Source organism: Diabrotica undecimpunctata, chromosome 6 (genome assembly GCF_040954645.1).
Source record: "Diabrotica undecimpunctata isolate CICGRU chromosome 6, icDiaUnde3, whole genome shotgun sequence".
NCBI classification, from domain to species: Eukaryota; Metazoa; Arthropoda; class Insecta; order Coleoptera; family Chrysomelidae; genus Diabrotica; species Diabrotica undecimpunctata.
The window spans coordinates 116,595,365-116,618,231 of record NC_092808.1 but is presented as its reverse complement, the minus strand read 5'-3'; the positions used below and the strand labels follow the sequence as shown (position 1 = coordinate 116,618,231).

Below are 22,867 nucleotides of genomic sequence, written 5' to 3'. Positions count from 1 at the left end.
CAGTCTGTGTCAAATTTTTGTCGTTTTGTTTTCACCGTTTATTTTGTGAAACAAATAATACGAATTTTTTTTATCTGTCGGTATTTGGAATGTGTAAAATTTGCGATTTATTAATAAATAAACATCCAATATGTGAGGAATTAATATCGTTTTGTTTAGTACACAAATTATTTTTTAGATCTGTAGAGCTTTCTAACTGACACCCAATTTGGGCAAATGTTAATTGATGCACGGGGTGGTTTTTTATAATGGTAGAAATTATGTAGTAAAAAAATTAAGAGAGTGAAGAATTCTAAATTTATAGTATTTATTGTAAATTGCTTAAATTTACAATTATACGATTTTTTCCAATAGGGGTAGTTTTCACGTCCAAAACAAAAAGCAACCAACGGCACAAGTCCAATTTCGAAATTGAGGGTACGTATAACCTTAATCCAAATTGCCATGCAAATCATTGGAGACAAGGTATTCAATGATATTGATTTTATAACTATTCTAGGTGATGATATTTAGGAGTTAAACTGAGATAAAATCCTAAATTATGTTGTTTAATAATAATAATAGATATTTATTTACTTCATTAAAACAGGATTTCAAATAATTACTTGCTTTAATTCACAATTATACAATGTTTTTCTAGAGGGGGTAGTTTTCACTCCTAAAATATAAAAATCAATTAACGGCACAAGTTCAAAAATTAAGTAAAGAGTACGTAGTACCTGAATCCAAATTTTCATGTAATTCGGTGGTGACACGGAAAATTACATGGTATCGCCGAATTTCATGTTCATTTACTGGCCTAAATAAGCAACACAAAAAGTACATTGTTAACAATTGTAACATTTTTGTCTAACTTATCCAATTTGGCTGGTTAGTAATAGAGTTAGTTTTCTTTGATAACTATACATTTTGTATTACCAAATAAAGCTCTTTTAGTTTTATGCTATTAAAAGAGTTAAAATAAATTGGGATATAGACAAATATGATATATTTGACAATAACCATTTATCAATCCATTTTAGACAGCCTCAATTAACTTTATTTGACATAAAATAATTGCTTTGTTTCATTTAGCTAAAAAATGTGTGGTAATATATTACGCGCAACTTTATTATTCCGCCATAAATCAAGAAATATAACATGACGGTATAAATTAAAACTTTTAATGGTTGTTACCTTTCCGGAGCATATGTCGCTAAATTAGATCGGATTTAATACTACTTCGTTAAAAGAGGATCAAAATTTTTTTGGAATAAAAAAGTACATGATATAAATTTCCAATGTGCTATCTACAAAAATTACTAATTATGCAATCTTTCTTATTAAGCTTCTTCTTTGTTTGCTGTACTTATTTTTAAGCGTTAAAAAATTTATCGTCGTGTTAACAAGCTGATGTAGTGTTTCTCGGTCGACAACTAGATGAAACAATTCCGTTTGACTAGTCCATTCTCTAATGTTACGCAGCCAGGACAGTTGTTTTTTCTCGATCCATTGCTGTCAAAATCCCCATATTTTAGTTCCATATGTCATCATCACCATCATCATTCTGGTTTTACAACCCTGCGTGAGTAATAGCCTCTTCAAAAATTAAGTCAAAACAGCGATGCTGGGAATATTTATATTCCACTATGCATCAACAATTTACCCATATAAATTACCATCTTTCTTGTACTCATTGCGTCGAGTAAGGACGCAAATCAAAAATCTTCAAAAATTTCTCTCCAGTCGTCCCTAACGAGACAAAAAATTGTCGAGACAAAAAATTGTTGAGAACGATAAAAGTACGCAAGACGGTATACCTTGGACACATACTAAGAAATAATAAATATAGTCTTCTGCAGGTCATCATGCAGGGTAGAGTCGATGGCAAAAAGGAAATAGGTAGAAAGAGGAAGTCATGGCTGCGAAATATTCGAGACTGGACAAACATGACTGTAGACGAATTATTCCACGTTGCAAAAGATAGAGAAGCCTTTAAAAATGTGGTCGCCAACCTCCGTTAATGGGGACGGCATAGGAAGAAAAAGAAGTCGTCCCTATCCATCGCCCTCTTCCGCCAAGAACGTATTCCCATATTTCATATTATGTGTTCATCGATGGTATTAAGGAAACTTGTTCTGGGTCTACTTCTTCTTCTCTGACTAATGGGTCTATCAAGGAGCGTTTTTCTAGTTGGGTTATTATTTTCCATCCGCAATACATACCCTATCCACCTCAGATGTCCTATCTTAATATCTTTTATGATATCAGTTTTCTGGTATTTTCTAGAAAGGTCGAAGTTGTAGCGTCTTCACACTCCATTGTCATTCACGGCTCCATAGATTCGCCTTAGTACTTTTCTTTCGAAACATTCCAACAGGTTTTTATTATTTTTTGTTAGAGTTAAGGTCTCTGAACCATATGTTAGGACTGTAGCACAAAGTAGCAATTGTTGTAGTAGCTGTTAATCTCTGCGGTAGTATTATTATCCGTATTAAGGAGTGCTTCCAGCTATACAAATTTGTTCACCGCTTCGATGACGTCGTTTTCTATAAAAAGTGTTCGATTTGTGGTTGCTTATTTTCATATACTTCGTTTTGTTGGTGTTTGTTATTAAACTCATTTTTGTAGCTCATTCTTTTAATGCTACATACACCTCTCATACAGCGTTTTCCTCTCTCCCAGCAGTATTGATATCATCAGCATAGGCAAGGATTTGCACTGATTTGTTATATATTGAACAAATATTTGTGATTTGTGACATACGTATTACTTTTTTCAGAGCCAGATTAAACAGCATACAGAAGGCAGTGCCTCCCTGGCGCAGCCCGTTATTTATTTTAAAAGGTTCAAACAGTTCCTTCTATTTTCGTACTCTACACTTAACTTTTTCCAGAGTTAGTTTTGTTAAATTTACCAACTAATTTGGTATTCTTTCTTTGCTTTGAATATTTCTCTTCTATTCACAGAGTCGTAGGCTGCTTTGTAGTATATAAATATGTGATGAGTATCTATGCCATATTCCAGTGTTTGTTCTAAAATTTGTTTCAGGGTTGCAATCTGATGTCTATTTGATTCCATATGTAAAAATTGGCGATATATACTAATCGAAACCTCACGTCTTTCGTGAAACACATACTCAATTTCCAAAAAAAATAAATGTTTGCGCAGGTATTTTGGGACCACATAGTTGGGTCTGTTTTTCTCAATACTAATATGACCGGTGAAATGTATCTAGAGATATTATAAAGCGTAATTGAACCGTTAATACTTGAAATTCTGGAGGATAATCCAGACGAATTCGGCAACTTGGAAATAACGTTTCAACAAGATGGTGCTGTGGTGTTCATTCACATCATTATAGTGAAAGAAGACGTTACCTAGATAAGGAATATCATCGTAGATGGATTGGACGACGAAGTACGATAGAATGGCCAGCTCAGTTACCGGACCTGACACCATTAGATTTTTTTCAGTGGGGATACTTGAAATCTAAGTTTACGCTAATCTGAAGTTTATGCTACAGCACCCGACAATATTGACACTTTAAAACAACGGATTGTTGAAGAATATAGGGCAATTTCCTCAGACACATTTGAACGAGTACGGTAAGAGTTTAAAAATAGGGTGTATTACTGTCAGGAAGTAGATGGAGTACATTTTGAACAGTTACTATAAGAACTGGTTGTTAAATATTTATTAATTACATGAGAAGATTTAAACAGATATTTTTAATACCTTTCAAACGAGGTATCACTTGCCATAAGGTCCCATTTAAAAATATCTGTCAAAGTGGCGCCGTAACGTCATCTGTCACTATTACGTCACCTGTTATAATCAGTTGAGAACCTACGTCTGTTTATTACCTCCCTCCAAATTTCACTAGTATAACAATAACCGTTCAAAAGATACTAGGGGGGGAAACGGACTTTGTATATATATATATATATATATATATATATATAAATATATATATATATATATATATATATATGAGTATATATATATATAAATATATATTTATATATATATGAGTATATATATATAAATATATATATATATATATATATATATATATATATATATATATATATATATATATATATATATATATATATATATATATATATATATATATATATATATATATATATATAAGAAAAAAGAAGTACTTGTGACTCGTTTGGAACAAATATATAACTGTTTTGGATGGGTTGGAGTCAATAATAGGGCTATTGGTTAACTATTTTTTTATTCTCGAGCTTTCAATTGTGTTTACAATTATTATCAAGAGCTAAAAAAGACAAAATACTTACAAGGTTGAACTAAAAAGAAAAAACAATTTTTGTTAACTTACCAAATAAAAATTAGTTTGGTAAGTAAAAATCACTGCTTACATCTTCAAAATATTTAATAAAAAAATGTTTTAATCTAATAAATGTTTCTCCGAAAATTTTTTTAATTTTGAAAACATTTTTTTAATATAAAAATAATTGAATTTATAAATAAGTTCAAATAGCAACCAATTACAAATAGCCTCAATGTCATAAATGCCAACATAAAATTTTTATTTTTGACAATTATATTGCCAAAAGTAAAATTTCGTTTAAACATTCTTTTTTGTTTAGTAACAAAAAGAAGAAGATTTATTCACCGTTGACAGATGTCTGAAAGAATGTGACAGATATATGGAGAATTAAATATGACATTTTACAAGTTTTATATATAAATCATAAAGAATATATAAAAAATTATATGCAGTGATTTTTACTTACCAAACTAATTTTTATTTGGTAAGTTAACAAAAATTGTTTTTTCTTTTCAGTTCAACCTTGTAAGTATTTTGTCTTTTTTAGCTCTTGATAATAATTGTAAACACAATTGAAAGCTCGAGAATAAAAAAATAGTTAACCAATAGCCCTATTATTGACTCCAACCCATCCAAAACAGTTATATATATATATATATATATATATATATATATATATATATATATATATATATATATATATATATATGACAGGTGTCGTAGTCTCGTTCAAAAAAGGATTTGTCAAATTCACCTGTTAAGATGTATCGAATAGGTGCCTATTATCGGATAGTTCTGTTTTAAAAAAACCTGTAGTCTTCTTACCAAGAAACCTATGTCCAGTTTAGCATGGAGCTAAACCCAGGTCGCCGAATAATATTTTAGCATCTCTAGTAAAACATAGAGGGCACTAGAGTAAATTAACCAAATTTTTGCATTACGAGTTTTTACACGTGCTAATCGTAAACGCAATTTTTACACATTCAGGTAAGTTTTTAAATTTGGCTATGTAGTTTAAGTTAGTCTATAATATATCTACTTTAATTAAGTGCATGTGGATAGCGGATTACTTCTTCTTGATGTGCCGTCTTCTACCGTAGGTTGGCAACCATCAAACGATAGGTTTCTCTGTTTTGTGCCGCATGTATTATGTTCGCAGCTTCTGATATTTGAAACCATTCTCTCAAATTTCTCAGCCAGGATTTCTTCTTTCTGCCAAAACCTCTTCTACCTTCAATCTTGCCTTCCACAATGAGCTGTAGCAGACTGTACTTATCATTACGGAACACATGGCCCAGGTATGACGCTTTCCTCCTTTTAACAGTTGTTAACAATTAAACCTCTTTACCCATTCTTCTTAATACCTCTGTGTTGGTCACTATGTCCGTCCAAGGTATTCTCATTATGCGTCGATACAGCCACATTTCTAGAGCCGCTAACTTCTTTATAGATGCTGCTGTTAAAGTCCACCCTTTAACTCCGTAAAGTAGCGTAGAGAGTACGTAGCATTTCGTGGCGCGCCATTGGAGGTTAACGCTTAGGTGTCGGTTGCTTAGGAGCTTTCTCATTTTGATGAATTTGGATGTTGCTATTTCAATTCGGATCTTAATCTCTACATCTGGGTCCCACTTATCATTTACTGTATATTCCAGATATTTAAATTGGTGTACTCTTTCAATACGTTCGGCTTCAATATTCAGGTCGATATGTTGAATGTTCTTTTTACTGATCACCATAAATTTAGTTTTCTTTCTATTGATCTTCAGTCCAAATTGGTTGCCAGTTGTATTTACTCTATTTGGCATCATCTGTAAATCTTCGGTGTTATCGGCCAGTATAACAGTATCATCTGCATATCGAAAATTACTTATTGGTACGCCATTAATTTTGATGCCCTCGTTGTACTCTTCCAGTGACTCTAGAAATATTTGTTCCGTGTACAGGTTGAAAAGCAGTGGCGAAAGAATACTAAGGTTTTAAATACTAAAGTGGATTACTAAGGTTTTTTTAATGCATAAACATAACCTTCACAAAAGGTGATAATTTGACTAATATCAAATGGTCGCATTGTCTTAATATCAGACATCCGATATTAGGACAAAATATTTCTTAATTGTTTTTATATAGAATATCTACTCTCATTTTTACGTAGTTAAGGTCGTGTTAAAAATTACATTTTAATGTTTTCGTCGACAAAAAGAAAGAATTATGCTATAATTTTTGCACTATGTCTGCTGATTTTATCTCATTTCTTACGCTTTTTTTTTAATTTCAGAAATAAAATGTCATCGAAATCTAAACAAAAACGAAAGAAATAGGATAGTAAATACATGCACGCAGCTGTTACTGCAGTTAAAAACAAACAAAAGGGGTACTTGCGAGCTTCAAAAACTTTTAAAGTACCAAAGAGTACGTTGAAAGACTACGTAAATAATAAAATAAAGTCACCTGAAGAATTTATTCAAACCAATATAGGACGTACACCAGTGTTTTGGAAGCATATTTGGTTGATTATTGCCTAGAAATGGATAGAAGATTTTACGGACTGCGATCCTCTGACATTCGAAGCCTTTCAATTAGCTATTCGAAACAATTTAAAACATTCGTTTTCAACTAATCTGAAAAAAGAAGGTTACAAATGATTGCGTTCATTTTTAAAGAGGCATCCTTAACCTAACGTTTAGGAGACCACAAGGTTTATCAACTGCCAGAGTTAAAAGGTAAAAAGCAGGTAGGGGCCGTTACTTCTGCAGAAAGAGGATTATTAGTGACTGTGGATACCTGTATGAATGTGGCTGGTGGTTTTCTGCCCCCTATGGTCATATTTTCCCGAAAAAATATAAAGGCAGAATTGCTCAACAGCTCTCCACCAGGGACAATAGCTGCCTGCCATGTATCTGGCTGGATTCAGAGTCACATTTTCACCAATTGGTTACAACATTTTATTAGAAACATTAAACAAAGTGAAGCTGATCCAGTTTATTATTATTGGATGGTCACTTCTCCCACACGCGGAACATTGACTCGATAAGTTTGGCGCGCCAAAACTAGATGATTATTCTTAGTTTGAAGCTGCATTTTACTCACAAAATACAGCCACCGGATCTTGTTTTCATGGGGCCTCTTAAAACCTACTACTCGCAGAAAATTGAAAAATGACTAAGCAACAACCCTGGAAGAGTAGTCACCTGCGATCAAGTTTGCGAATTGCTTGGAAAAGCTTATGTAAGATGTGCTACAGCTGAAATTGCTATAAATGGTTTTCGAAAGAGCGGTATCTGCCCATTTAATAAACACATTTTTCGAGAACACGACTTTGCCATTCACTATTAACCGAAAGGTGACCGAGTTCCAGTCTCAAATCTACCAAAGGCTAAACAAAGAAAAACAAGTAACTCCTACAAGAAATATTGATGCAACAAAATATGTGGAAAATTTATCATCTAAAAACATTTCTAATAATAGAGATTCAACAGTGTGGCTACAAGATATTAGCCCTTTACCCACTACTTCATTTTACAAGTCTCGTAAAAAGTCCAGAAAAGGATCTGCTGCCTTAATTACGGGTACACCATACAAAGATGCATTAGAAAGTAGTTTGTCAGAACCCAAGAGAAATAAAAGTATTTCAAAGGCAATTCCGAAATTAAAAATAGACAAATGTGAGCTTTTAAAGAAAACAAATAAAAATAAAGGAAAATCTATTGCTAAGATGACAATGACAACCAAGGTTAAAAAGAAAAGTGCCAAGAAAGAGGAAGCTCTTAGTTCATCTGAAGAAGATGAAGAATTAATTTTAGATGATGATTCTGACATGGAGTGTGACATTGGGGAAGAGGAAGCAGAATATATGTTTTATACTGAACTCCTCTCTGAAGATACATCGCCCGAACAATAGATTCAGTGCTCAAAGTGTTTTTCGGTGTTTCAAAGTCAAAGTCGGTGTTTTAAGTGAACTCCCACCGACTACACCAATGTGGACAAAAAAAAACACATATATTTGTGATTTATGACTCGATGGCTAATTTTATCCCGTTATCCTAATATCCGGTATTAGGAACATTTTTTTGTCAGTCATTTACCGTTTTTTATAAAAATTTAAATTTTATTTTTTACTTCGTAGAAATGACTTATTTTCCTTCAATAAATGATTCTCTGTAGTCTATTACTTGTTTTGCTTAAAATATTCATAAATTAATTGACGTATTAAAACGAATATTAGGGTTCAAAAAAAGTATCCAATATTAGGGGACTTTACTCTAGCAGAACAACATAATGACAATATAAAGACAGTAAAGGGCAGCTCATGGTTGCGTACAATTAGCACTGGTAAACAAGATAGTATAGAAATATGTAAAGCTTTGGACGGAGAAGAAGTTGGTGTAGTTGTTGTTTACGGTTATATTGAAAACCTAATCAATACCAATAGGAATAGGATCAGGATCAATCTGTACAACAAGAATAGTTACAGGTGTTGGTGTGCGACAATTCTCTGCACTCAAAAATGTTGTAAAATAATTCTACTTTTCCTTACGAAAAAGGACCCAATTTTTTAGGTTTCCCTTTAACCAACGGGCTTCCATGAGGAGAGAACAGCAAAGATTTTTTTTATCGAAATCCAAATACTTTTTCTTTTTTTTTGTAGTTGGCGAACGAGTAAGAAGACGATTCTTGGTGAACCACTAATTGAGGGGCTCGGTAGTAAACAATGGTACAGGACAAATTTTGGTTTTTCCCGAAATATTATGTAAAAGATGGAAAGGGACATGGCAACGCAGAAAACTTGACTTATTTTATCCTCCGAATAACAGATGGCGCAAGATTAATTTCTTTAAATTTTGTAAGAGACATGCATACGCATGAAAATAATGTTATGTGTCCATGATGGCCGAAGACAAAGCGGGTTGTTCAAATCTAATTGGCTTTTTTGATGTTAATAGTGACATTTCTGAGAGCTACGATGATTATGACTCAGATAAAGATCCTGAATTTCAAATATTTGGAGAAGCTAGCTCGATTAACTTTCTACAAAGAAGGTAATTTATTAATATTCTTAGAATAATTGTTTGCAAGTAAAAAATGGTAAAGGATGTACTTAATATTGTTTACATACACATTCACTTTGCCTACAATCTTAACATTTTTTACTTGCAAATATGAAAATGAATGAATCGGCAGCCCTATAATACTTAATACGATTTTTATTTATGTTTTAGAAAATTTTTGAAAGAACATGGACTTCAAGAAATTTCTTCTCACACATACCCAGAGTCCAGTACTGAAGAAGAAGGGGAGGAAGAAAAAGAAAATAGAGGAGCATTAAATGAACATAGTAAATAAGAAAAAAAAGATTCTGTTTCAGAAACAAAATCTAGAAAAAGGAAACGCAATTTTAGTAAGCAATTAAAAACGAAAGAGCTCAGAAATCGCGGAAAAGAATATAAACAATACAGAGGTAAGGGAAATATTGTTGTACCAAAAACACAAGATCCACCGTGTAGTTGCCCCAATAAATGCTATAAGTTATTTGCACCTCATGAAGAGCTGCAGACAATTTTTGTTAATTTCTGGGGCATGAACAGTTTTGATACACAAAATGCTTACTTACAAGGTTGTATGAGATCTAAAAATGTGACTAGAAATAAAACTAAAACACTAATGTCAAAAAGATCTTAAACTATTGAATATAAATTAAAATCACAAGGAAAAGATGTTAAGGTATGCAAAATGGCTTTCCTAAGTATCCATGGCTTACAGAAAAATCGAGCTCGAGTTGAAAATCTAGTAAAACAATTGAAAATTGGATCAAATACTCCAAAATCAGATCTAAGAGGTCGACATTCAAACCATCCTAAAAAATATTTTAATTCTGATATAGATTTTCTGAAATCTTTTATCGAAAGCTTACCTAAGTACAAAAGCCATTGCACCCGTGCTGACAGCTCTAAACAATATATGAGTATGGAATATTCTATTAAGAGTTGTTATGAGAAATATGTAGGAGAATGCATTTTGAAAAAGAAAACTCCAGTTTCTGCAGATAAATTCAGAAGAATATTTACTGAAGAATATAATATAAGTTTCAAATCTCCAAAAATGGATACATGTCAAGCGTGCGATAAGTTTTCAGTGGCTTTAGAAAATGCTAAGTTACACAATGATTAAACTGGAGGTTAAAAAATTAAAACTGAACTAGAATTACATCATAGAAAAGCCGAAGGAGGTCAACAGGCAGTCAGAGACACAGTAGAGGAAGCAAACTTAAACCCAGATGTGCATGCAATAAGTTTGGATCTACAGCAAACCCTTCCCACACCAAAGCTTACCACTGGTCCCATGTTCTATAAGAGAAAACTGTGGTGCTATAATTTAAGCATACATTCCCGTGGAGATGGTCAGGGTCACTTTTTTATGTGGGATGATTCTACTGCTAAAAGAGGGTCGCACGAAATCGCTAGCTGTCTCAAAATGTACTTTGAGAAAAATAATATTCGTGGCAGAAAACTAATAGCTATTTCAGACAATTGCTGCGGACAAAATAAAAACTGGACCATCATTGGTCTTTGGCTTTGTCTTTTACAAAATGACTATTTTAAAGAAATAGTTCAAATATATTTCCTCAGGTATGACATACAATGTTGCCAAGCGACAGAGACTTTTCTGTAGTAGAAAATTATGTCAAGAAAAACTGTGAAATGGTCTATTCGCCCAATCACTGGGAAGACATTTTGAAGAAGTGTCAGAAAAAAAAAACCTTTTCTAGTAACTAGGGTCCAGCAAGAGGATATATACGATTGTTCAGTATTGAAAAGCTATTTTAATCAACCGGTAGGTATTTTAGAAAGTAGTGTGAAATTATGCCTATCTTCAGAAGTTCCAAAAAATATACAATATTCAGCATCATACAGCGGATTATCTTATTCCATGTCTTTGAATAAAAGAGAAAGACCAACAGCTGCAGAAGAAAAATTTCCTATACTTATTCAAAAATATAATCATCCCCTTAGTATTCATCCAGAAAAACTGAAAGATGTAAAATCATTCTTGGAATGGATTCCAGCTGTTTATCACGAATGGTATATAAATTTAAAATAAACCCCTAGTACCTACCAAATTATGTTAAGTCAACACCACTTAACATGTTACGTTAAACTTTTTCGAATATTTTAGGGAATTTTTATATTTTCTTCAATAAACACATTGTAAAAAAATATTTGGTATTTCATATTTTGCCTACTGATTAACAACATAATTAACTAATTTTAACATGATTCATAGTCTTATATTTTTCTATAAAAAATATAAGAATATTTTTTTCAAAATTCAACACTTTAAATCTCAAATCTTCTGTATTGTCCCTTACCATTTTTTACTGCCGGACCCCTCAATTATTGCCATTATTGTTTACTCTGCCCCTTCTTCCATAATTAAAACAGCAAGTGTTGCCAATGCATCATGAATATTGATTGGTATTACTTAGTTGATTGATTATTAAGATCTTGTTTGCCTATATAGGAATAAAGTGGTTCAAATCCACACTAACCAAGAGCAACGCCTATAACCCCACGAGAATTGGTGTTATAGCAAAGTTTACTTAATATGGCAAAACCGCATCTTTTGTTAATAAAATATTTTTAAGAGAGTACTTATTAGTCCTGCAATTTCAGAACAAAAAGCCTTCGCAACATTTGGTTTTGGGTGTGCGAAATGTGTTGGTTGTTTAAATTATTAGTAACACCCACTAATAATAACCTGTTTAGAAACAACAAAGGAAAATGATGATAAACTCACAACATAAAAAAGCAATGTTTAGTATTTTGGGCATTATAGCAATCTTTCATGTATTACCTCTCTGGAACCACATAACTAATTGTTGTTCATAAAAAACTCTAGTACTGAAAAAATGTATTTATTCCAATCTTACACGTTTGGTATCATTACTGACAGAAGTTTCATAAAGACTTGTACCTGATCCTACATGATTATTTAAGATACTTGAAGATTGAAAAGTACATTTACGGGAATCATCAAACGCTATTACTAAGCTTAACAAGACATCGTTAGATAAATATTCAGTTATAGTACAAAATTGTAACTTATTTAACAAATCTGCTCTTTCTAAAAAAGGTTTTATCTGATCTAATATGATATTATTATATATAGGATAGTGAATGGAATAATCAATTTTTGCGAATCTTTTAGATAACTAATTATTATATAGTAAATCTTCGTCGAAATCTTTTCTAACAAATTCATACAATGAAAGGCTACCTATTATTTTATCTGTTTTCATTTTAAGAATTTCACAAACACAGTCATCTAGATAACTTGATAATCGATTTATATTCCTGCATCCTTTATAAGGAGATAAGTCAACAATTTTTCTGTAATCCTTATTGAAGCTCTTTACTAAAGTAAATTTTATCAACAATTTAGCGCATGCTAGATTACCTACAGCGTTATCCAAAGCTGAGGACCGATTTTCATAAAGCCGTTGTTCACGATTTCTTATGTTTATATCAGCTCCATATTTCAATAGTTCTTTAACTAGTTCCAAATTTTCACTATTTTTGTTTACAGCAAGGTTCAGTGCAGTGTTGCCTTTACGGGTTGTTGCATTTACATCAGCTCCATGTTTCAGAAGTTCTCTAACTAAATCTAATTTCTTCCCTGATGTTATAGCAGAATGTAGTAAAGTTTCACTATACATGTTTCTTAAATTGACTTTAGCACCACCTAACAAAAGCTCTTTAGTAATTTCTACACTCGAAGTAGTATGAAGTAACGTATCTCTATTCCATTCTACTCTAAAGTTAGCATCAGCACCTGCAGACAAAAGCTTTAATTTTTTCTAAGTTTTTGTTATGGACTGCTATTTCTAATTCCTTGTTCTTGTTAATATTATTATTTAGCATCATTTTACTGTTATTATATGTTGTACTAGGTATGCCACTTTAAAATTGATTTTTGACGTTTGTCAATAAATCGACCACTACATACCCCGGAAACTTATATGTATAACCACGTATAACCCATAGCACACTACCACCTAGCATTGAAACTTCCTTGTTAACGAATAAAACAATGATTGGCGCATTACCTACTGAACGGGAGCGTAACTATATATTATACATGGCGCTAAATTCAAAAGTTTAGTAATATTGCCTAGGATTGTGAACTCATTTTAAAGTAAAGGAAAATCGATATAATCCTAAAATAACAAGAAAAATCCTTATCAAGACCAAACAAAACAAACAAAATTAAGAATAAAACCTTTATTTATAAAAACGTTACAAGAAATGTTATATTGTGTTACAAGAAATATTAATAATACAAGCCAAGTGTAGTATAATTTAGTTTTCTTAATGTTGTGACAACAACTGGTCAGTATTTAAATAATTGTTTTGTCATTCTTATGTCAAGTTTTATGTGAATAAAAGCCTAATTCTGCACAAGGCATTTTACTACAATTTTAGTCGCATAAATTTACATTTTACATGAACTTAATTCTCGCAAGTGGTGCTAATAAACGAAATTTATAGATTGAGTTGCCTATCTACCTGTATATACTATAATATCATTCATAGTACGTCCACTCTATATTTTCCCGTATGTCATGATCCATTTTCAAACAAGTTAAATCAAAATATTAAATGAAACGTACGTCGATGTGTAGATTATATGCACTTACTACTGTCAATATAATAATTACGAAATGACTATTATCCCGGTGGATGTATTTTATAAAGTTAAATTTAGTAAAGTATATTTGTTATAATTTTTGTGTATTTGGATTAGTATTTGTCGAGAATAGGATTAATAAAAATATGATAAAAAGAAGATTAAAGAGTAACCTTAATGTTATTTGTACAATCTGCCAAAATAATTAATTTTGTATCAATTTTTTTCTATTGTCACATAGCAGCAAATTAGAATTTGAAGTCCTTTGTTTAGTCCTTGCGCATCATGTATGGTGAGAATGTTGTTTACGATATCTTAATAAAAAAAAACTAACCTAACCTCTCCTAACTTAAAATATGTATTAAAGAATCACTTACTTGATTTTTGGTGTGCTTTTCTAAACTTCTTAATGCGTTTTCGAAGTAGTTTTCACCATATTCTGTTTTCTGTTCTTGGCCTAGTTGTTTCCACATATCTTTAGCTTGATCTATTATGTGTTGATCTGACAACCACGATGAACCAGCAGTCAATTCGCCTGGGGCTACTACCACCACATCAACGCCTAAAACAAGAAATTTGTATTTTTTTGACCTTTCGATTTTCACTTCGGAAATAGTTCTTACTATCTTTAGAGCAATATGCAAAATATGGTATTATGTTAACCCAGATATGCCCAACGTCCTACATAATAGAACGCCTGAAGCAAGTCCGATCCTGTCTCGTTCTTGCTCAGTAATAAAATATAAAACGACTATTAGTTACACCATAATATTTGTGTTTTGAAAATGGGCGAGTATGGTGTTTCGTTCGCAAGGTAAGCAAAATTTTTATTTTTAAAACAATATAAATAATATTTTGGGATGTGCATTTTAACGTAAAAAGAAGCATATTTAGCAATATAGGATCAACAGTAATGTACAAATAATATGTTATGATTAAGTTTTGAACCTCTTTTCCACAGCGTCCTACATGTAAGACGTTAGACACATAACAGTACTACATACTGAACTCTATTTTTGCGTAAATTACATACTTTTATACAAAATATATTAATAATTTAGCATATGTGATATACATTTACACTTCCAGGGGTTTTTCTCTAAATAATGCACTATCTATACTGGAGGACGAGGAAGATATGATAGCGAACGTTGAGTCATTGACTATTTCTCCGCCAGAAAATGCCCAGGATTCTCAAAGTAATGAATATTCTAGTGACGAAGACACACTTACCATAAATAATCTACCTGATAAACAGCTTAGAGCGCCTGTTGAAATAAATTTTCATCAGTGCAAGAATATGAAACGCCATCAAAGAGAACAAAAAGAATAGAGAAAAAAGATTTATAAATGGGAAACCGAAGATTTGGTGTATGATGGTGAAGAATTTAATAACGACGAAGAAGAACTACCTCTGCAAACCCCTTTAGATATGTTTTCTTTATTTTTTGATGACAAAATCTTGGACCTAATAGTTGTAGAATCAAATCGATATGCAGGGAACAAAACCATTGCCTGAAAATAGAAAAACGTGAGATAAAAGCATTCATTGGGGTGTTATTAATCAGTGGATATGGGTCAGTTCCGAGGCCGAGAATATTCCGAGAAAACGAAGGCAACAGTTTTCCCAGAATATATATTATTTAAATATATTTTATCTCACTTTCACCTAACTGACAACTATATTTTATCTCACTCTCACCTAACTGACAACGTCACTATAAATACATTCGACAAATTTGCTAAAGTTTGTTTGCATGTTGTGCATTGTTTGATTATCTCAATGCTGCATTTTTGAAATTTGGTAAATGTGAGGAAATGCAATGTGTTGACAAAGCCATTGTACCATATTTCGGCTGCCAGTGCTGTAAACAATTTATTCACAATAAGCCAATTCGCTATGTCTACAAACTTTGGGTAGGAGCAAGTAGATTAGGCTACGTAAATTGGATGGAACCTTACCAAGGTGCTACCATAAATATTAGCGAAAAGTATATTGTTTATGGAGTAGGGCCATCTGTAGCCGTTGGAGTATGCCGACCTTTTAAGAACTAGGTGGCCTAATAAACGGATGCACCTATTTTTGGATAATTTCTTTTCCACGTTATCTTTGTTAGGATTGCTATCGGAGAAAACTTTCAACGCTACCGGCACGATACGTGAAAATCGTATACCTAATGGACCACTAACAAACTCAAAAGAAATGAGACAGCAAGCTAGAGGCGTTTTAGATTTCAGAAAAATAGAAAACCAGAACATTATTGTCGTGAAGTGGCATGACAACAGCATTGTCACCCTGTGCTCAAATGCAGTAGGCGTAAACCCCGTGCATAGGGTGAAAATATTTTTACGAACATAACAGACAAATATTTAGGTAAGTTATAGTTTTTTAGATTATTATTACAAACGGATTTAGCTTTTATTTTCAACAATATGCTTAGTTTCATGACATTTTACAATACATATTTTAGGTGGCGCAGCCACATCTGATAAATTTGTACAAAGCAAACATGGGAGGAGTATACAGATGTGACCAAAATTTGAGCCTTTATAGAATTGACCTGAGGGGCAAGAAATGGTATTTTCCGCTAATGGCGCACTGTATTGATGTAGCTCTGCAAAATGCTTGGCAGTTGCATAGACAAAGAGGTAGGGCCCTAGATCAGCTAAAATTCCGAAGACGAGTAGCCACTGCGCTATTAACGCAAAATAAAAAAAATGAAACACATTCGAAAGGTCATAAGTCATCCACCAAAGTTTTAGACATTAGGTTTGATCATATGGATCATTTGGTAATTCCTCAAAATAAGCAAACACGCTGTGCACATTGTCATGAAAAAACAACCACCAGATGTTCAAAATGCGACAAAGGCATCCACGTCAAATGTTTTTTGGTATACCATACAAAAACTGTATAGTTAATGTAGGTACCCTTAAGTGCCCATCGTTCTACATATAGGACACCCAAAATTTTGTATATTTATCAAAAAAATAAATTATATAATAAATAATTGATAAAATAATGCTGATAAGCAGGAAGCAACAGCCTGCTTGACAGTTACGGATAAGTAACATACTAATTGACCATGTAGAATCTTATGTGTACCTTGGCACCAACGTAAATGCAAAATGGGAACAGGCCACAGAAATTAAGGCGAGAATAGAACGAGCTAGAGCAGCATTTAGCAATATGAAAAAGCTCCTCATAAGCAGGGATTTGTCTCTTCCCCTAAAACTACGTCTAGTTAAATGCTACATTTTTCCGATCTTGCTGTATGGTGTGGAGGCCTGGACGCTGACGGAGATGCTCACGAGAAAACTAGAAGCATTCGAAATGTGGGTGTACCGACGCATTCTTCGTATATCCTGGACCGAACATGTCACCAACACAGAGGTAATCCAAAGAATCGGAAAGGAGAAAGAAATCGTGAATACAATTAAACAAAGAAAGCTTGAATATCTAGGCCACATATTGAAACACGATAAGTACCGTCTACTGCAATTGATTGTCCAGGGAAAAATAGACAGTAAGCGAGGGCCAGGCAGGAGAAGACACTCGTGGCTCCAAAATCTGAGGAAGTGGTTCGGGCTCACATCGGTCGAACTATTCAGAAGCGCCGCAAATAAGATCAGAATTGCCATGTTAATAGCCAACGTTCGCAACGGACAGGGCACTTGAAGAAGAAGAATAAATAATTAGAATTAAATAATAAATAATTAGAATCACAAGTAGACATAATGTCCATATCTGGGTGAATGAAGAATTTACAATATTTTGTTCCAAATCAGAGAACTTAATATTTTTATTCGAACTCTTGTCTAACTTATTGATAGTTTTAATTAAAGCAAAGCATTCAAAAAACATAAGTTTTTGACTTTTACATTTTAGTATAACTTAAAAATAACATAATTTCAACAAATTATTAAAGCAACTTAAATCTGTTAAAATTTCTTCCGTTAATTTGTTTAATAAACGAAGCTTGCTAAAAAAAGAAGAAGAGTGAGAGAGATAATCTTTTAGTTACGAAATGTAATTGTTTTAGCATGTTAATTTAACTTGTCCGAAGACCTAAAGATAATCAGAAAATTGTAGTGGCGAAACGGGTTATCCTAAGCTAATTAAAAAAAAAGTGGAACAGTAGGCGGTACTGTAGATCAGCGCCAAGATTCATACTAAGTTTTCTGTATTTATTGATTTTTTATATTCTAAACAAATTCTCTGCAACCTGTTAACGTATTAAAAAGCATTGTTTACCTATTATTTCCAAACGCGAAATTATCATAAAAATTTAAACAAACGATTTAATGTTGTTATTAATCGGATCGTTACGAATCGAATCTTTTAGTGACAGATATTTTTTAAATTTTTTGCTTCACATTTAATTTCCATATTTTATTAGTTATTTTTTAAGGTGGTTTTTAATTTAAACCTACTTAGAGTAAATATAATATTATGAATAGAAACGAATTGATCGAGAGTAGTGAATAGATGTAAAGAAAATAAAGTTTCTTATGTCTTTTATGCAGTGGTACAGCTGGTTCCTAAAAAACTGATACGACTCTTAAAGCATATTTTGTAGAAAATTGAGGGAAGACCTGGAAGACCTGGAAAATCTAGAAGACCAAAAATATCTACCGCTCATGAAGATATTATGCTTATGGAGAGATTAGAAGAGAATCCTTTTAAAGATGCAAAAACTGCAAGAATTATGCCACTTTTTCCGGAAAGAAAGACAACAACTTGGTGCAGAATTAAAACATCGCGTCTTAGGTCAAGCTCTTACACCACAACAGAAGCAATCAAGACTTATATTTGCTTTAAACCATCAGCTACAAAATCAAGATTTTTGGGACAGAGTAATATTTACAGATGAGAAGAAGATGAAGAAGATTGTATATCAATATCACCTTTTAATACTTAGAGTTAATTTATATGAGATGTCTTCTGAATTTTTTGCAGTGGTTTCGATTGCAGTAGTATTTATTTCCGATAAAAAATCATTATATTCAGGAATACAAAGTTTCCTGGAATTGCGTTGATTGAACATGAATTACTTTAGGTTGTGGAATTTTACCGCAATTACATATTGACATGTCTCAATAAATAGCGGTATTTTCAACAAATTCCCGATATGCTGGTCTTTTTTTGTAATTTTTTTTTTTGTCATAAAATTCAATTCTCAATTGACTTAAAATTAGGAATAATTTATCAGTAACATTCGAAGTGAAAGTTTAGTAGTAATACATTTTATTTTTACTTTTTGCTACATCACCCAAAAATGTAAATTTATTATGTCCATTTTAACAGAAACGATATGTCCTGGCATGTGTTGCAAATCAGAATGATGGTCTGAAGATGAAGTGGGAGCATCCATTTTCAATGTTAAATTTCTGTAAAACATTGGATAATACTTTTCAGAGAAAAAAGTTTGTGTAAATTTATTTACAAAAAAATTAGTGTTTGACGTGATACAGAAGTTTGAAGTACTTTTAATACTATTATAATATATTTGGCGCAAAATCGAATATTTTTTTCTATTTATAAAAATTAAAGAAGTAATATTACTTTTTTCTTACAATATTTTTTATATTCTTTAGCAAAATCGTTTTATTTTTATTTTATTTAAATTATGAACAACAAATTTATATTTATAAGGAACGTCGTAATAATTAAAAGATACTTATGATAATGGCGCATACAATATGTCAATAAATAAATGTTAAATTAGTTGGAATCTTTTATACCGACAGTGATGTACTGCAACAATTATATTGTAGTTAAGAGAAATAATTAAATCACGATTCATTATTATACGCGGAATATGCTGCAATGTTACATATATTTTAAAATAATTTTTTTTTATTTTTATATTATTAAAGTTAGTTTAATTAAAATGAAATAATACGAAATTTGAGGAAATATCAGTAATTAATTAAAATTTACTAGTATATGAAATTAGTTTTGTTAAATTGAATTAAATATTACAATGTTTAATAAAAATTTTAATTCATTTCTATAACCAGTCAATTCAAAATTGAGTTAAAGTAAAATTAAATTAAAATTTAAATTGATTAATTGAACTATTTTTTAATAATACATAAGTATACTAAAGTGTTTAAAAGCAGTCTATTGTTTTATTTAATTAATTTAATTAGGGAAAATATTTTTAAATTTTATAATTAAGTAATTATTAGTAAATATAACACAAAATCAGTGTTTATAAAATAAAAATAAAATAAATAATATTAATAGCACTGTTTTATAAAAAATAGTTCTTAAATGAAAAATTAAACTGAAGCGCTCTCTGGTGAGTATTTTTGGTAAAAGTAATGTCAAAAACGGATTCCTCGCATCAAAAATTACTCAAATACACTTTTTTCCGTGAAAAAATTATTTGTCCACAATCAACAGCAATGTAAATCAGGAGTCGTAAAAACTAAACTAAAAAATAGGCCGCCTCGAAATTCATCATACACCTATGGTGTAGTGAACATTTTTTCAGAATTTAGAATCAGAAAATAATTGTCTCCAGACGAGAAAATTAACTAATTCCGGTCTATAGTCTATAAATTCCTTATAACCATCGAATATTTAACCCTTTAATCGGCAAGATAGAAATAGCAGGAATTTTGGTTTTAGGGTAATTTGGGTGTGGGAAAAACGAATCTGAGGTCTGTTTGGCGATATTGTGTGTGTTTCGTCGCCAGGCCAAAAAATCATAGACCGTCTACAGACGGTCTTGTCGTTCAGAAGGAAAATTTATGAAAACACCATAATTTATTAGTAGTAAAAAAATAATACTTTTATTGAAAAACAAAGTTACAGGTAAATAAACAAAAATTATCAAGATTTGGTGTGATACTGTGTGAAGCAATTTTTACCTTTCCTGTTTCACAAATGAAGGTTGCACTTGGTGCAAAAGGAATGAGTGTCAGACTTTATACACAGTTTTCACGACTTTTCGATCCCCATTCAGGCCAATTATTTAATCCGTCGTATCTTACACTATCCACCTGATGAACAGCTCGTCTACCGACTGCAGAACTACTAGTTGGCTGTGGAATGGACGATGGTCGTCCAATAGGACGTTTTTCAGTTGTAGCACACAGCTCTTTAGCCATTTTCAATCGAAATTGTTGCATTGTCATGTCTTTTTGTTTTTCACCACCGGAGACATTCCGATTTTTCACGACATTTATGCCACGGGCTCTCAGGTACACCATTAGAGGTAATGAGGTGCAGAAGTTATCGAAATAAATGACATGATTCAGGAAGTCTGGCACTGTATGCGATAACCTGATAACAACGTTTCCTGTAACACCTATATCTGGGGTGTTAGGCAAAATGATGTCATCATTACGAGCACCAGTATAAATTTCGAACTGGTATGAAAACCCATTCGTATCACAAAGAACGAATAACTTTACACCCCATTTGTTGGGTTTATCTTTGAGGTATTGTCTAAGATGGTGGACCATTTTAGTTGAGCACATTTATTCATCCACACATAACCGTGCATTTTTTGGAATGCTGTCAAACTGAGCATTCAAAATTGTGGCAATTTTTCGTACTCGAAAGATAGGATCGTATCCTGGTTCACCTTTTGGAATACGTTGGCGTTCATCATTGAACGCTAGATGCTTTTTGATTCCTCGAATTTCTTCAATGCCATGCAATCTGGTACGGCTCTGAAACCAAATTCGCCCCAGTGCGATTCCAAGTTAGAATAACGAAAAATTGACATAAATATGAGAATACCATGTACCACCGTATCTGTACTGCGTCAACGGTGAATTGTGTGTTAATTTCTTACGCTGAAAACAAACAAATAATCAGTACATGACAATTATTTTTTTATTTGTAATATGTACAAACTTCCTCCAGCCACCTGCTGATGGTACTACCCTCGGGCCGGAAACTTCCAAAGTCGGTAACGGCGATCTTGGTCTCTTCGGTTGTTTGAATGTAGATGTAGGTGTTGCTATTGCAGCCGTATCTACTGTTGTTGCTACTATGGTTGTGTCTTCTGATATCGATGCTACTAATTCTGCTGCTGTGGTTGGTGAAGATTTATCTCTAACCCCAATATCCGCTTCAGCAGTGGAAGTTTGTGCAATTGGAACTGTAATATCCGTCGAACTGCACGAAGTACCATTGATATTCCGTGATAAGTTGGCAGCCTGTACACATGTGGCGATTGTAGCGGTTGAATCTATGTTTTGGATGCATTTAGTTATCATCTCATCATCTTCAGGTGTTATTTCATCACACTCGTAATCCGGATCACTGTCTACGTCATCGACATCTTCTTCATCCGTAAACGATTCCATAATGTCTAGTATTTCTTCTTCACTCAGAGTAGATACATCGAATCCTTTTCCTGCCGCCCAGGCTCTCTTACATCCTTTTACACCACGTTTTTTCTCCATTTTCTACATAAAAAAATAATAACCACATGTTTAGTAGATAAAATAAAGAACAAACATACGCGTAACAATAAAAAGTAAGGAGAAAAATTTTGCAACTAAGCGACAAGACTGTCTGCAAACGGCCTTCACTAAATGAGCGGTATTTCAATTCCACTTCTTATTTCCTTCACACACAGTAGTAAATCAATAAATATACATAATAACTATTTATCACAAAAATTTTCGTGTTTATTTCTCAACTAGAAAGCACTTTTTAAAATTCTTTGATGTTTCCCGTACACACAAATAATTTTAACGTCTGATTCATACGATTGTCGCGACATAAATGCCAGCCGCTGTAAATCGAATAAACCTAAAACCTTCAAACTGGTACCGTTAGATTCGTATTTTTAGTGAATACAAACGGTTTTGTCGTTCAGCTCGATCACACCAGTTATTGAAAAAATACTTAGGTTAGAGTAAAGACCC

General features: G+C 32.4%; 1 protein-coding gene across 1 annotated transcript in view; it reads right to left on the bottom strand.

Moving 5' to 3' along the window:
- Positions 1-22,867, bottom strand: part of LOC140443776 (D-beta-hydroxybutyrate dehydrogenase, mitochondrial) — a 220,077-nt gene that overhangs the window by 40,095 nt on the left and 157,115 nt on the right. Inside the window, exon 5 of the mRNA XM_072535215.1 lies at positions 14,347-14,531. Within this exon, the coding sequence (XP_072391316.1) occupies positions 14,347-14,531 (185 nt within the window). The remainder of the gene's footprint in view (positions 1-14,346; positions 14,532-22,867) is intronic.